The sequence below is a fragment of the Erinaceus europaeus genome, chromosome 9, assembly GCF_950295315.1.
Source record: "Erinaceus europaeus chromosome 9, mEriEur2.1, whole genome shotgun sequence".
NCBI lineage: Eukaryota > Metazoa > Chordata > Mammalia > Eulipotyphla > Erinaceidae > Erinaceus > Erinaceus europaeus.
The window spans coordinates 4,662,816-4,678,097 of NC_080170.1; the positions used below are offsets into that span (position 1 = coordinate 4,662,816).

At 52.7% G+C, this 15,282-nt stretch overlaps 1 protein-coding gene across 1 annotated transcript in view; it reads left to right on the top strand.

The window, feature by feature from the left end:
* Positions 1–696: 696 nt before the first annotated feature.
* Positions 697–15,282, top strand: part of TENM2 (teneurin transmembrane protein 2) — a 755,069-nt gene continuing 740,483 nt past the window's right edge. The window contains exon 1 of the mRNA XM_060197006.1: positions 697–991. Coding sequence (XP_060052989.1) covers positions 766–991 — 226 coding nt within the window. The 5' untranslated portion in view covers positions 697–765. The remainder of the gene's footprint in view (positions 992–15,282) is intronic.

Sequence of the window (15,282 nt, forward strand, 5' to 3'; positions counted from 1 at the left end):
TCTGTGCTGCTGGGGTCTGATGTCAGTCTGGCTCCTCTCTTCACTTCCTTAGCTCTTGCCTGTCCCCACATCCCTTCTGCAGTGAGTGGCCCAAGATGAGGGGCTTCCTGGATAGCCAGGAGGTTGTGGCAGCCCACTACCCTGCAAGCAAGCTCCTCTCTGGGGAAGTGACCTGGGTGTGTCCAGGACAGGGACTTGCAGAGGAGAAGAACCTGCTCACTGGCAAGAAAATGAGTTTTCTGGGCCCAGACTGCTTGTTTCAATACACACCGCAGTGCCTGGACAGGGCACCGGCCTTGCTCTTCATGTGGCTTGGCTTCCAGCCTGGCCACACCACACTGGGGGGAGGGGCTTCAGTGCTGTGATCTCTCTCTCTCTCTCTCTCTCTCTCTCTCTCTGTGTCTCTCTTGATCTCTCTCTCCATCTCCATCTTCCCTCTTTCCTTCTCTGTCCACCCCCCCCCCCCATCACCCTCGCTATCTGCAAAAGTCAGGCCGGAGCAGTGAAGCCCCAGCAGCAACAAAAACAGTTAGCAAGAATATATCACTGAGCAGGAGTAAGTGTGGAGTGCCGGCCACGGCCCTGAGCTGAGCATGGCTGCCTGTCCCGACTGCATCACAGCAGTCTGAGCAGCAGCTGCACTGCTGTCATCTCTCCCACGCTCACCGTCTCCCCATTCTCTCTCTTCCAGGAGGCAGAGCCAAGAGGCCAGGGGGCAGGCCCGACAGCCCAGGGAGTCTCGGAGCCCTGCCTGGCCCCAGGAGGATGGACGTCAAAGACCGCCGACACCGCTCCCTGACCCGCGGCCGCTGCGGCAAGGAGTGCCGGTACACCAGCTCGTCGCTGGACAGCGAGGACTGCCGGGTGCCCACACAGAAGTCCTACAGCTCCAGCGAGACACTCAAGGCCTACGACCACGACAGCAGGATGCACTACGGCAACCGCGTGACTGACCTGGTGCACCGCGAGTCCGACGAGTTCCCCAGGCAAGGTGGGTGTGGCTCCACTCCCAGTGTGTGTGTACCTGTGTGTGCCTGTGTGTGTGTGCCTGTGTGTGCGCCCTGCAGATGTGCCTGCAGGTGGCTGGGCTCTGAGAGCTGGCAGCACAACAGCCACCCCCACCCCAGCTTCCAGCCATGACCAGGCTCCTTGGAAGAGAACCAGCTCCTTCTCCAGCCTGTTTGGAACCCCCAAAGCGGCTTCCCAAAGCACCTCAGCCTGAGCTGAGCCTTGGGCCCTCTGGCTGCCGGACCTAAGGTCCCAAGCCGTGGCTCAGAGGTCTGACAGCTCTGCCTTGCAGCTTCTCCTTGGGGCTCACCTTGCCCCTAATCTCTAGCTTCTGCTCCCACCCACATTGCGCCTCTGTGAGAGACTCCTTCACGAGCTGATTATTGACTAAGTGCACTTCTCCCTGATATGTTCCCCACCCCAACACTTAACAGTCTCACCTCACCTTGATTTTGGGGAGAGGAGGTGAAGGGTGCTTCTCTCCTGTGAATGGAGAGTTGGCATTCTCTTGGTCTGGTTAGCAGGAGATGAGCTGGTGGTAGATGTCTGGACAGGGAAATCAAGACAAAGCCGCCGCGCTGTGGGGCCGAGTGAGGGACTCGCTTGCTCGTCCCTGGGCTCTGACCCACCCTCACCTGGCGGCCTCACTTGTGGTGTCTACACAGACGTCTGCAGCTGAGCACGCGGGCGTGCAGGGCTGATGCGGACCCACAGGGGTGGGCTGCTCTGCCAGGCCCTGCCTGCTCGGTCACTGCATACTTTGTTTCTGCGGCCGAAGCTTCATCTCTTACCCCACGTCCCTGGGCATGCAGGCGGCGACTCATCTGCTTTTGAATGAGGTGGTGGCTGAGTCCTTTCAGGGGCTATCACAAATAGCATCAGCTCACGTCTTATCAACACCATGGGGATCGCATTCCCCATGGTTCTAAAGGCCGTGCAGTCCTAGAAGAAATTACTCGGGGATTTGGTATCTTAGGGGGTCATGAAAATTCCCGTCACAGTAGCTAGGAATTCCAGGTCTGGTTCCTCGGCTTCCTAGAGGCCCTTCATTCATGGTCCCTTTGTTCCTCAGCACATAGCAGGCCTGTGCGTCTACGCTAGTCTGTGATCTACAGTCCAGTGGCTCTTGTGAAAATCACGTTTCTGTAAGCTCATAGTTTGGCCTAGTTCCACATTTCATATTAAGTTAACAGTAAAAAAGCAGGAAAATGGCTGAACTTGCATCTCTGCCGATCGCAGACACTCGCAGGATGCACTGTTCAGGTGATGGCCCTCAGACTATCTTGAGTGGTGCTCGTGAGCATGGAAAGGTTGTTGGGAAATGACTCTGTGTCCAATGTCTTTGACCTGCCAGTCCCAGCGCCAAGGGTTTCACCTACCACATTGTGCGTTCACCTGACCCCAAACTGCCTGCAGTGGGAACTGTAGAACAAGACACAGGAAGAAATCGCAATTCAGTGAATTAAAGCGGCGCTTACATTTCCAGGAGGAAACACTGCTGCCCTTGCCTGCCCTTCCCAAGGCCCTCACTCACACAGACTCAGAGCCCTTACAAGGTGATGCATACCCAAGCATGCTGGAGAGCCTTTAGCCTTTTGTGGTGTTTCTGGCCTTGCCTGCAACAGTTGCCTCCTCCAGCTTTGCTCCTGGTGCTTTGGAGCCGATATGTGGCATGCGGACTCTCCTCCCCAAGTCTCCTTAAAGTCACACCCACAGCTGTGGCTGTGGTGGAGCTGCAGACACCGGGCCATGCTGAATGGCAGATGGGCCTGTCACCGTTTTCTTGATCAGTATGTGTGTAGGACAAGCCCCCAAGTGCTTGGGATTCTGTTTCCCAATACACCTGGGTGCTGCCTGTCTCATCTCCTTCCTCTCCACCAATAATATTGGGAGCAGCTTGGCCACATCACACTTGTAGCTTTGCAATTACCATTCACACTTGCCGTGTGTTGTTATTGGGCCCACAGTTGTTTGTGTAATGTGTTTGCATGGATTAAAAACCGTGCAGGCTGGAAGAGGAAGTGCAGAGGCACAGGGACTTGTCGCACCTGTAAGTGCGATTTCTTCTGAAGACAGCTGTGAGTTCATGCACGGAAAGGTAGGAAAGGTAGCCAGCCTCTCAGCGGGTCTCCTCTGATGGCCTCGGAAACTGAACCTGCAGGAAGCAAGCAAGCCAGAACCTTTAAGGAGAGCCAGAACAGGGGGTGTTAATCTGGCAGGCCCGCACCCCCAGGGAGACCTCGCCACACAGAGAGGGTTAAAGTCTTCCCATGCCCAGTGATAACAGTCATTTTCTTTAAATGCCACATATGTCTCATTTCATTCTCGACTCCATGAAATCAGAGAGTAGAATCATCTCAGCCTTTATTAGCCTAGAGGTGCATTAGCCAGGATCAGAGCGGGATCATCTTCTGCGGGATCCTTAGTTGAAACCCAAGACTCAGCTCATCAAACAAGCATACTGCTCACATCCAAGCAAGTTTGGCAAACACAGTCGATGGCTCCCCAGATGCTCAGGGTGGAGGACTGCCGCCCAGCACCAGTGACTGGGACTGGGTCAGACCTCTGCCACTGGGCTGCAAGTCTCCAAGCCTTCAGGCCCCAGCAGGAACGACAGGGCTGGTGTCCTCTGAGCATCTTCACAGAAGCTGCCAGGCAGTGACGCCTCCCTTCCTGGCTTTCCGCGGGCTGCTGCCCTGTCTTCTCCCCAAGCTGGGATTATGCAGATGGTCTGTCCAGTTTCTGTTGTGCTGGACCCTCTCAGTGGGGGAGGAAGAGACCTGCTGACCTTCTGGTCTGTGGCCGTGGAAGTAATGAGTAATTTGTTGATGCTAATCCTGCACTAAGCAGCATCCTGGTGTCCTGAAAGCTAATGCACCTGACAGAAGGGACCTGTGTCCAGCTCCCAGGGCAGAGCCTTCCTTCCCAGCCGGTGAAGTCCATGTCACTGAGAGTACAGGAGGGTGGTTATGCTCCTGACAGGTTCAACGATGTTTCTTTCGGTCTGGAACTTCGGGTGCGGAGCAGGGTGATGAGGTCTTTAGCCTGGAGTCAGTCTTGACTCTGCTCTTGCTTCTTCGTGGGTCTGTGACTCCGCCACCTTCTGGGCCTCCACAGGATCAGTGCAGGCTCTGCGACTCATGAGCCAGCACTAGGAAGGGGACCAGGACATGGCTTATGATGCTGCCATGATGCACCAGGCTCTGAGCTTGAGCCCCAGCACCAGACGGGAGTGGACAGTGGCGTGTCCATGGACAGTGGCGTGGTGTTGGGTTGTCTTTTTTCCCCCGCCCCTGTCTCTCTCTCTCCCTCTCTCTCTCTCTCTCTCTCTCTCTCACTCTCTCTCTCTCTCCTGACGTGGGGAGACTGATCAGTGCTGGCATCCATGAGCTCCTGGGCTTATTCTTCCTGCAGGATGGCAGGACTGGGCAGCTAGAACAGCCTGTGAGAGCACCAGCTTGCATGCCTGAGGCCCCAGAGGCTGCAGGTTCAGTTCCCAGCATCACCTAGACCCACAGCTGAGCCGTGTACTGGCATTTCTCTTTCTCCCCCAGTCTCTCATAAAGAAATGAATAATTTTGAAAAGATGAAAAGCATGGAGCAGTGGGCTGGAGCCTTGGGCCTTGTCTCCCTGCCAGATGCTGCTTGGGATGTGGCAACTCCTAGCTGGGTGCTCAGCACTGCACTCTGACGGTTCCTTTGTAGATAGATACACAGGCCAGGACCCTGGGAGATGACAGAAAGCTCCTGAAGTCATGTATGCAGAAATAGATGCCAGCAAGTCTCCCATCAGTGACCTTGATCCTTGATGCTGTACTGTTTAGTGCAGATCCTAAGGGACAGGAGAGGCTGGAACCCTACCCTCTCTATCTGTGACCCACCCCTACACACACACACACACACACACACACACACACACACACACACACACTGGCCAATATTTTTTCCTTATTACTGTGGCTTCAGCACTCTGCACTAACCTGTCCAGAAAGAATGGGGATGTGGAGAGACACCAGGGCAGGCACGAAACCCCCTGCAGTGTGGCGGGGGCCAGGCTTGAAGCAGGGTCGCAGCCAGAGCAGGTGGACTATCCAGATGAGCTAGCTTGCAGGCTAGCAGTGATGGCTTCTTTGAGGCCTCAGCCCCTGGAGCCCTCACAGCACCACAGAGGCTGTCAGAGCCCTGAGCTTTCCCTGAGCCCTGCTTCCTGCTGCTCAACTTCCCTGCTCTGGCCCTTGCTCTCCACTCCCCAAGGGCTCCAACTCCAGGAAGCTCCTGGAGTCAGCCTGGGTCCCTCCCCTCCTGCCCTGCCCAGCCCTCCACTTTCGCACAACCTCCTCAGCCTGGCCAAGCACTCCAAAGAGGTACTGCCATCAAACTAGTGTCGCACAGGAAGGCATGACCTTCTGTCTGCTCCAGCCAGGCCCAGTGAGCAGGAGCTCAGCCAGCCTGCCCTGCCCTCAGCAGCCTGCTTCTCACTTAGTGGGGTGGTCTCCCCAGAGGGGGCAGGACTGGGCTCTTTTCTCTGCACCTCCCACCATCTGTCAGGGTCAAGGCTGCAGAAAGAATTGGGGAAGATTGGACTGCTGAAAGGCACCTTGCCTCAGTTCTCTCAATGGGTGCTCGCCAAGAAATGACTCCCTCAGCCCTTTCCCTGCTGTACAGAGGCAGAAGCACGTGCATTTCAGGTCAGCTTTGATTTTTTTTATTTCATAAATGGATTCTCACTCCAGTCATCTTTAAAAATAATTTAGGCAGTAAGTCTTACTCTGTGTAATTTGTCAAAAGATGAATTTAAATCATGTTAATGTGTTGAAAACTCATGAACCAGTAGGAAGCAAAAGTGGTACCTGATTGAATCTATTAACGTATATAATAATTGCTGTAATACTTGGGAAGCCTGTGAGAATTTCTATTTATGCCAGTGCCCTGAAATTGTGAGTTGGTTCCTTTCTGTACTACCCAGAGCAAAGATGAAGCTGGTTCTGTTCTGTTTTATTTTGTTGTGTGGTTGAAGTAAAGATAGTATGTGTATTTGAAGTACAATTCTGCATGTCTTCAAAATAAATCTTACCTGCCTACACCAACCACCACAGAAGTGTCAATTGAAAGTTCTCTTTTGAAAACCCCAACTCTTACATTTATCTACAAAGAACAACATTTAACTCTGAGTGAAGTTTAAGAGTTTGTTTAGTCATGATTTGGAAGGTTAGAAATCATCTTAAAAAGAGGATTACTTTTGGTTTATTCTCCTACCCCAACATAGACATTATTCTCCCATATTCTCCTCTCTCTCTCTCTCTCCCCCTCCCTGCCTCCCTCCCTCTCTCCCTCTCTCCCTCCCTCCCTCCTATCCGGACATCCCAAATCTTGACTGACTTTTTTAGATAGAATATAACAGAGACAGAAAGGAAGGAAGGAAGAGAGAAAGAAAGAAAGAGTAACCGAGAATAAACTGGTGCTGCTTAGTCTTTGTGTGTTTCTGTAAAATAAAATCTAACAGATACAAACTCTTGGCTGCCTTTCAGCGCCATGGCCCCCGCGGTCTGGGGTGTCACTGGAAGTCTCAGGGATTTCTAGGTGAGCCCTGTGGCACCCTAGGTAAGAACACAGACCCAGCAGTCACCCCCTGGGCCCTGGTGCCCATGCCTCCTATCAGTGTGGCCTGGGTCAAAATCTAGAATATAGACTGATCCCTGTTTTCTCCATCTGAGGGTTCAAAAAATATACGAACTGAGATGAGATGCCCACTGTGTTAGGATGCTGTCTCTCTTTTAGTAACTGCTGACTCAGTGCAGATGGACCTGGTTATAGCCATTGCCAGCAGACATGGGGATCCCTGCTTTCCAGCCCTCGTGATACCATGTACAACAAAGATTGATTCCCCCATAGAGTTGATTCCCATGGCTTGCAGAAATCCCCACATCTTCAAGCCCAGAAACTCTCTTTCTGTGGCTGACAGGGCACATCTGACTTCCCCCCTGTACCTTTGCTCCCGACTATGAGCATAGCTCACACGCTATTTCCCTATTTTTAGAAAGGAGTGAGAAGCCCCACCTAGCAGCTGTCAGCTCCCGCAAGCGACTGAAGGAGAATCACTAGTCAGACATTTCACAGTGAGAACGAGCACAGGGAGGGGCTGAAACAGTGTCACTGGATACGACTTTTAATGGTCTGCCCTATGGCATGTGAATGTGAATGTGAATGTTAGGAGTGGATTTCATTAAGACTTGCCTTCAAATTCCACAGCGTGGGGCTGTTTTTTTTTGTTTTTTTTTTTTTTTTTCAGAGAGAGACAGACACAGAGAAACACAATTCTGGTGTCATAGTGCATCCTTTCTGGTGCAGAGACTAGGCACTGGGGTTCACATGTGGCAAGCAGGCATACCACCCAGTGAGCTCCTTCTCTGGTCCTATTTCTCTCCTCCAGTCTCTTCTCTTCCCCTCCCTCCCCCTTTTCTCCCCTCTTTTCCCCTCCCCACTCTCCTCTCCTCTCCCCCCTCCCCTCCCCTCCTCTCCTCTCCCTTCTCCCCCTTTCCCTTCCCTTCTTTTCCTTCCCATTCCCTCCCCTTCTCTTCCCATCCCCTCTCTTCCTTCTCCCTCCCTTCCTCCCTTCCCCTCCCTTCCCCTTTCCTTCCCTTCTCTTTCTTCCCTCCCCTCTCTTCTCCTCCTCTCTTCTTTCTTTCTCCCTCTTTCTTTCTCTTTCTTTATTTCTTTCTTCCTTCCTTCCTTGCTTTCTTTTTCTTTAAAAAAAGAGAGAAAAGGCCCTCCTGTGTGAACACCAGGTGAGAGAGTGAGTGCACGGGGTGACACCTTCCTTGCCCTGCACACTCACACCCCCAGTCTGAGCCCTGGCTGCATAGAGAAAGAGTTGTGGCTCCAGCCCTTTGGTGTGTGTCCTCTCTGTCCCTCTGTGTGAATGGAAAGTGGTCTGGCACGGTAAACTGCACACACGCACAGCCCTGGCTGCACGGAAATGCTATGTGGGCCCCAGCGCTTGCAGCAGGGAGGTGTCACCGTGGCCAGGGAGTTGCAGTAGGAGGCTGGGTGTCCATCCAAAAGCAGGGCAGTGGGGGCTCTCCTGTTCCGCTTTCTAATAAGAGAGGTGATTTTGAGAAATGGTGCTGGGCAACAGTGTATGTTCAGATTATAGGACAGTGCAGAAGGGGAGGCAGGTACATTGTTCTGGGGCACTTGGGGGCTTTGCCTGCTTCCTTCTGCAAAGAGCATGTTGTCTTTCTAACACTGAGTTTATTGAGAGAGCCAGGGAGTACCAGTACTCGTAAAGGGCCCTAAATGGTCACTTGGGGCTCTCCTCACATGGCCCCATGAAACTGTGCACTGGAATGGTCCATGCTAAGGAGAGTTGGGGTTGCTTCTCAACTTCATCCCAGCAGCACAGGGATCAGAACAGCTCACAGACAAAGGAGTCTATGGTACTGCATATTTCTTCCTGCGAGCAAGCACTCTATTGCTGGCAGAAAAAAACAATGACTAATCACAGAGGTGACAGGTGTGTGCCTGGGTATAAGGGGCAGGGGGCAGGGCAGTGATTGCCAGCTTAATCCTGTCCCTCGGCATCAAGTTGACCAGCAGAACTGAGGAAGCTTAGAGCATGGGATCAGTCCTCTCTACTCTGATGTGATGCCCATGGCCTTGCTGGCTTGCTGGACATCGTATCCGAGGAGGCTGGAGTTGGAGCAGGAGCCCGGCTGTGGGACTGCTGATCCATCCGCGCAGTCATAGGTTCCAAGGGGTCCTGCAGGGGGTGATGGCAATAGAACTGAAGGAGCCACTCTGAGGGTTTGGCAAAGGGTGTGAGCAGGACAGAGATTTGGGGGTTAACAGCTAAACGTTTCCTGGAGCTCTGTGTCCAGGAAACATACGCAAGGAAGAGGAATGAGGACTTGCAGTGAGCATGCCACTGACCGGAGCACCGAAAGAGTAGACCTAGTCAGGGGGCACCCAGAGAGCCTTATTCTGCACACACCACCCAGGCCCAGTCTGTTAGGTTCCGCTAGTTTCTAGGCAGAAAGAAATAGACTGAAACCCATTGAACTTCTGACCTCAGTTTCCAGACTTATTTGTTTCGAAAGATTTGTTTTTATAAGAGGATTTGAGAGATCAGTGTGTGCTCTGCCATGTGGTACTAGGGGTTGAGCCCGGGGCCACTGGGGTCTCCTGCATTCAAGGCAGACCTGCTCCCACTGAGCTCTCTCCAGTTTAGAGCTCCCTGTTGGTCCCCAAGCCAGCAGCCAAAGCAGCCAGACCATAGCCCCTCCAGGCTTTGTTTGAGCTACAGATTGTTGCAGAGACTTTGAATCAAAGCCACTTCATGCCCACAGTCCTCTTCCCCAGGCTGTGCTCCTGCCCTTTGCCTGACACCAGTCGTCTCCCTCCATCCTCTGTCCTGTGCGCCAGCCTGTGGTGCCCAGGGCTTTGCAGAGACCCATTCCTATGTGTCCATCCCCTTCTGGACAATACCTACCTGCCTACTCTAAACGCACACCCATCCATCCCACGAGTCTGGCCTGTGGACATGTCCTTGGTGAAGCATCTGCCCTTTGGTCACTCCAAGAAGGTCTTACACAGAGAGCAGGTGGAGTAGAACAGCATTCAGTCGGTGCTGTGTGAGACCAGCTTGCAGCAGACTCCACACACTGGCATGAATTGCTTGGCCTGAGCACTCGGCTCCTTATACTGTGGGTTGTTCAAGGCTGGAGCTGTGATACAGCCTTCTCCTCTTTGGGGAAATAGACCACTTCACTGCCCAGAAGTTCTATCTTTATGCTTTTTTCCATATTGAAAAAAAAAGTGAGGGTTTTAGCTTTTAGGACAAAAAGCAAGCTGGCTGTCAGCACTGGTTTTGCTGCTGCTGACAGAGAGACAATGAGATCCGAGCAGTGGAGCAGCCCTGCTTCCTGATCCCCAGAATCTGCTCTGTGGGGTCTGGCCGACTCGTGCCAGGCCTGCCTTTGCCCGTGTGCAAGTGTGAGTCTAGTCTGCACTTGCCATTTGCTGTGCTATGTCAGTTCTTAGGTCTGAAAAGGTTTGAAAGCATCCTGTGTATGAACGGTGATTGTGTCTTCATTTTATAAACCTCTACAGCTTGCTAAAGGTCACACAGAAATGCTCTGTTTTCAGGAATCAAGGGAAACTATGTCGTGTTGCCCCTGTAGAGATCCACCCTGTCCACTTTGGTATGCTGAGGTTGCTCACCAGAGAGAATTCAGAAGGGGCAGTTATGTGAGGCCCTGCCATGAGGGAGAGATAGGGAAGCTCCCATGTCTGTTTGTCTGAATGGCAGTCTGGGCCAGCAGGAAGGGTCCTCCCTCACCCAGTGAATCAGCTTTTGTGACCAGATGAGACGTGGCATTTCCAGTGTCATGCTTCAGCTGGGTGATTTAGTGTCAACTCTGGCAGTGGCAGAAGCATCCCTAAGGTGGTATCGGGGCATCTGGGAAGCTCAGATCGGTCCCCGTGTGTGTTCTCAGCACCTGGACCGGCACGTGTGCCCCACATGCCACCACTCTGCTGCGGTTCAGCTGCCTCCCTCCATATTCCTCCTGCACAGATGTGCCCCTCCCGCTTGACCTCAGAGCCACCCCAGGCACCAGGCTCTTGTGGGAACCCTGAGAACAAGTGCAGAGTGCAAGCAAAGACTTCACGGGTGCGGGTGGCCCGGGCCTGTTGAGCAATGTTCAGTGGCGACTCATGGCATTTGGAGGAGTGTGTGCTGCACTAGAAGAGTCACTTGCAGTGCTTTTTCTTCGGGACAGAGACATTTGAGGGGTGCTGGTGGTGGAAGAAGAGGCAGGAAGGAAACTAAGTCAGGTGAGCGCCACTGAATTCTGGGCTGAGCCTGCAGTTCCCTTTTCTCCTCCTGGACTTTTGTGTGGCCAGAGCCACAGGAGCAGTGTCCCCCTTTGTCCCCCAAATTACAAAGAGAAGACACAGCAGCGGCTGTTCCATTGGAGGGTGTTTTATTTTAAAATAGTGCGAAGCACTTCTTTTCGAATCCCTCTGGGGCCCCTGCCACCTTGAAGACATCACGTGCGGTCTGTGTTTGTGCTTGTGCGGCGAATGCTTGTCCGTGCTATGCCCAGGGCGGTCCAACACCGCACCTGCCCACGGTGCTCTGAAGCCCAGGGCTTCAGATATGAGTGTGACCCCAGTGCCGTGAGCTGGTTTCTATGGCCCCAGGTGCTGCAGCTGGCCCCTTCCATGGCCACCAAAGGAACCCACCCTCCGGTAGTTTGTTTCAAGCGTATTTTTTAATTATTAATAATACTCTACATGTGTCTCTCACTTTTTGACTCACTTCAGTTAACCTGATCACCTCCATCTTGTCCCCAGAGACAGTGTTTCATCTTTTCTAATGCCAGGTGTCATCCCACTGGCAGTCTCTCCCCCTGCCTCTGTATCCAGTCATCTGTGGATGGGCATTTAGGTTGCTTCCATAGTTTGGCTACTGTGAATAGTGCTGTCATGAGCACAGGAGTGCACATGTCCTTCCGTATTAGTGTCTTTGTGGCCCTCGGGTAATTGCTTCACAGTGGCATTGCAGGATTGTAAGGGATGTCTGCTTTTACTCATTTTTTTTTTCCCAAGGAATCAGCATCTGTTGTGAGTGGAATCACAGAGGTGAAGGCTATGCCTCTCAGCCTCAGCAATTTGGTGCCCTTGGAGACTTCAGATCCATTGTTGACAGATTCCCCACTTCTGCAGAACTGAGAAGTCTGCCCTTTTTCCCATAAAACATGAGAGTTTGCACTTTGCTCTGATGCCACACAAAGAGTGGTTTCCTGGGCTCTGAGCTGCCCTGCCTCATTGTCTGCCTTGGGATTTAGGATGGTAAGGTGCTGAACACCCTGGAGATTGAGGATGACCAAGTGCAGAGGCCCCTGGGGTGGCAGTGGGGGCAGATGGCATCCCCTCTCCCTCTCCCAGGAGCATAGCCTCAAGCCCCCAGGGAGGTTTGAGGACACGTGCCCGTCTCTCACTGTTGCTGCCTTGAATCCCTCTTGGGGCGAGATCCTTGTTCATGGGGGTGAGCCTCGGCCCTTGTGTTGCTGCAAATTCAGGGCAGACCCCTGGCAGCTCACGGCTATTAGGAGTCACTGGGAAGGCCGCCAGAGGAAAGCCTTCTCTGGGCCCCATGTGCTTCTGAAACCTAAGGCAGGGCCTCTGCAGGATGGCCGTTTTGGAAAGAAAGCTGTGAGCCTGACTTACAGACGTGGCACAGGATACACTCAGATTAGGACTGTGGTTTGCTTTTTTTTTTTTTTTAGTTTGTTTTACAAACTAAAAATAGGCATTGTGGATTTTTACTGGGTTGTTTTGTTCATTTTTGTTTTAACTGTGCTTGGGAATGAACCTACAACCCCAGGCCTGCCTCATTCCCCTGAGCAGCCTCTGTCCCCCGCTCCTTATCTAGATGCCACGGTGTGTGCTCTAGCTTAGTGCGGGTTTCTGTACCTGCATAGGATTGCTGGCTTAAGTCTGAGCCGTAAGTCTAGTTTGTAGTTTAGAGACATAGAGGGACCGAGAGTTCCACTCTCCCATCCCGAGAGCTCTCCTCACTGACTGTTGTGTATGGTGCTCCTGTGTGATGCAGGGGCTCAAACCCAAGTTCTAAGGCAGGAAGGTGCTTGTTCTCCACTGACATATGTACATATTTATAGGAGCACTACTCAGCTTGGGCTTATGGCGGTGCATGGGATTGAACCTGGTTCCTTTGGTGCCTTAGGCATGGAAAGCTCTTTTGCAGAATCATCATGCTAAGTCCCCAACCTTAATGTATCCATAAAGAAATGTACTAGTGACTTAGACTATAGGGCCGTTCCACACCACACCCACTAACGAAGTCTTGGGCCTCTCCTTCCCCACCCTCACATCCATTTGTGAGAATCATCATAGGTCTTACAAAGTCTTAGGGACAGTTCAATCTTTAATTTCAAAAGGCTTAAGATTTGAATAACATTTGCAAACGGTAGCAGTCCTCTGTGAGAATGCCCAGTGAGACTTCCAGCCTCCTGCCTGGCAGCCCTGCTGCTATTTCCTTAGGAGCCATGAACACACTGTGAACATTCATGAGAGTGAAGTCTGTGCCTCAGGCATCTCTCCCTCCATGTTCATGCCTGTCAGAGTGCCCAGCGCAGGGTCACAAAGCAGTTATCCCCTGCGCAAGGGTTTCCACCACATCTCCCACTCCATGGGGACTGCCTTGTGGGGCAGCCTTTTAGCTAATAACAGCTCCTCAGATCAGCAGATCATTTCTTTAAAAAGAAATTTTAAATGTATGTATTTAATTAGACAGGATAGAAAGAAAGCAAAGGGGGACAATGAGGGAGGGGTGAGGAAGGGAAGGAGAAGGAGAGGGAGAAGGAAAATGAGAGGGAGAGGGAAAGGGAGCAGGAGAGGGAAAGGAAGAGGGAGCAGGAGAGGGAGAATGAGCAGGAGAGGGAGAGAGGGAGCAGGAGAGGGAGAAGGAGAGGGAGCAGGAGAGGGAGAGGGAACAGGAGAGGGAGAGTGAGCAGGAGAGGGAGAGAGGGAGCAGGAGAGGGAGAAAGGGAGCAGGAGAGGGAGAGGGAGCAGGAGCAGGAGACATGTACATGTAGTTCTGCCCGTCTACTTGTGAAGCTCCCCCCTGCAGGTGGGCATCGAGGAGCACGGGCTTCTGCACAGAGTGGCATGTGCCACCACCTGGCCTCCAGCCCGAGGGATTATGAAGGTCTATACCCAGGGCCAGTTCTGCAGATGCCCTGAGCTCACTCCTGCCTGATGCAATGATCTCCGGTGCCAAACAAGGCAGGAGCCACCTCCTCCTGGCTGCCCAGGGCCTCCAGTGCTTTCTAGGACAGGCCTGTGCTCTGCAAGCCATGGAGTGTTTTTAGCCCAACTCTGAGAGCAAGCCATCCTGCATTTGTGCCTTTTCTAGCTGCTGTAAGGAGGCATCTGCTATGTTCACCGGCTGGCTAGCACAGGCAGGGTGGCACAGTGTGCTGTCAGTTCAGCCTCAGGTCCCTGAGCCTCTTTCAAGGCCTTGCAATGGGCCTGAGGGCTGACCCTGAAGCCGGCAGGGAGCACTGCGTCCCTCAGGAACCTCTGGCCTGTGCCCAGTCTTGGTCTACTTCTCAGGAGCACCGAGAGTCACAAAACATCGCATTATGTCTTAGCTTCATGCAGTGAGCTACTTGCTTCCAGCCTCTGAAATAAACAGAAAAGCCCAACATTTTGTGGCTGCCACACAGCCGCTCAAGCAGGGTTCTGTGTCAGGGGCACAGCGGGCCAAAGCATCCCACTTCAGAGAGTGTCGGTCTGCTTTTTATATCAATAGTTCATTTATATATTTACGTACTGGATAGAGACAGAGATAAAAAGGCACTAATGAGGGTCCAGTGGCTGGTGGCAAACCTGGCTGAGTGCACACGTTATAATACATAAGGACATAAGGATCTGGGTTCAAGCCCCTGGTCTTCACCTGCAGGGGGAAAGCTTTACAAGTGGTGAAGCAGTGCTGCAGGTGTCTCTCTATCTTCCCTTTCCCTCTTAATTTCTGATTGTCTCTATCCAATAAATAAAGATAATTAAAAAAAAGAAAAAATGGGGGGGAGAGAAAGTAAGACACCTGCAGCACCGTTTCACAGCTCCTGAAGCTTCCTCCCTGCAGGTTGGGAATGAGGTCTCGAACCCTGGCACCTCCGCATAGCAACATGCACCTCAACCAGGCACACCACCACCCACCCAACCCCTTTCTTTTCTTCAAGCATTTCATCCTCTAAATCACAGGAGAGGCGTTATGGGTGAGAGGGAGGGAGGAGCACTTACTTCAGTGCTGCCCGCACTCCAGAGCTCACCACTCACCACCTACTCTCAGCATATGGCGGAGGAGACAGTGGGGGGGGGGGCACAAAGGCCTCCGGCAGAAAAGCATGATATCCTTCGCTTCAGGAAGAGATCTCTGGCCCCTCCTGGGACGACGGAGTCTGGGCTGGTGGGCGTGGAGGCAGGGAGAACAATCCAGTCACCTCAGACTGCTGAAAAGAAGCACAGCCCATTCCTTGCACGTGGTCCTGGCCTGCCCAGCGGATCTGGGTCTATCTCCACTAACCTTGAGATCGTGGGGGGGCTGGTCACCTTAGCACAGGCAGGTGGTTTGTATGCAAAGTTTGAGAATGGGACAAGGATGAGCGTCAAGCAGTCTGGGGGCAGAAGATACTTCACCAGGAGAGCACATGCTTTCCCATGTGAGATACCTGGGGCTCAAACCAC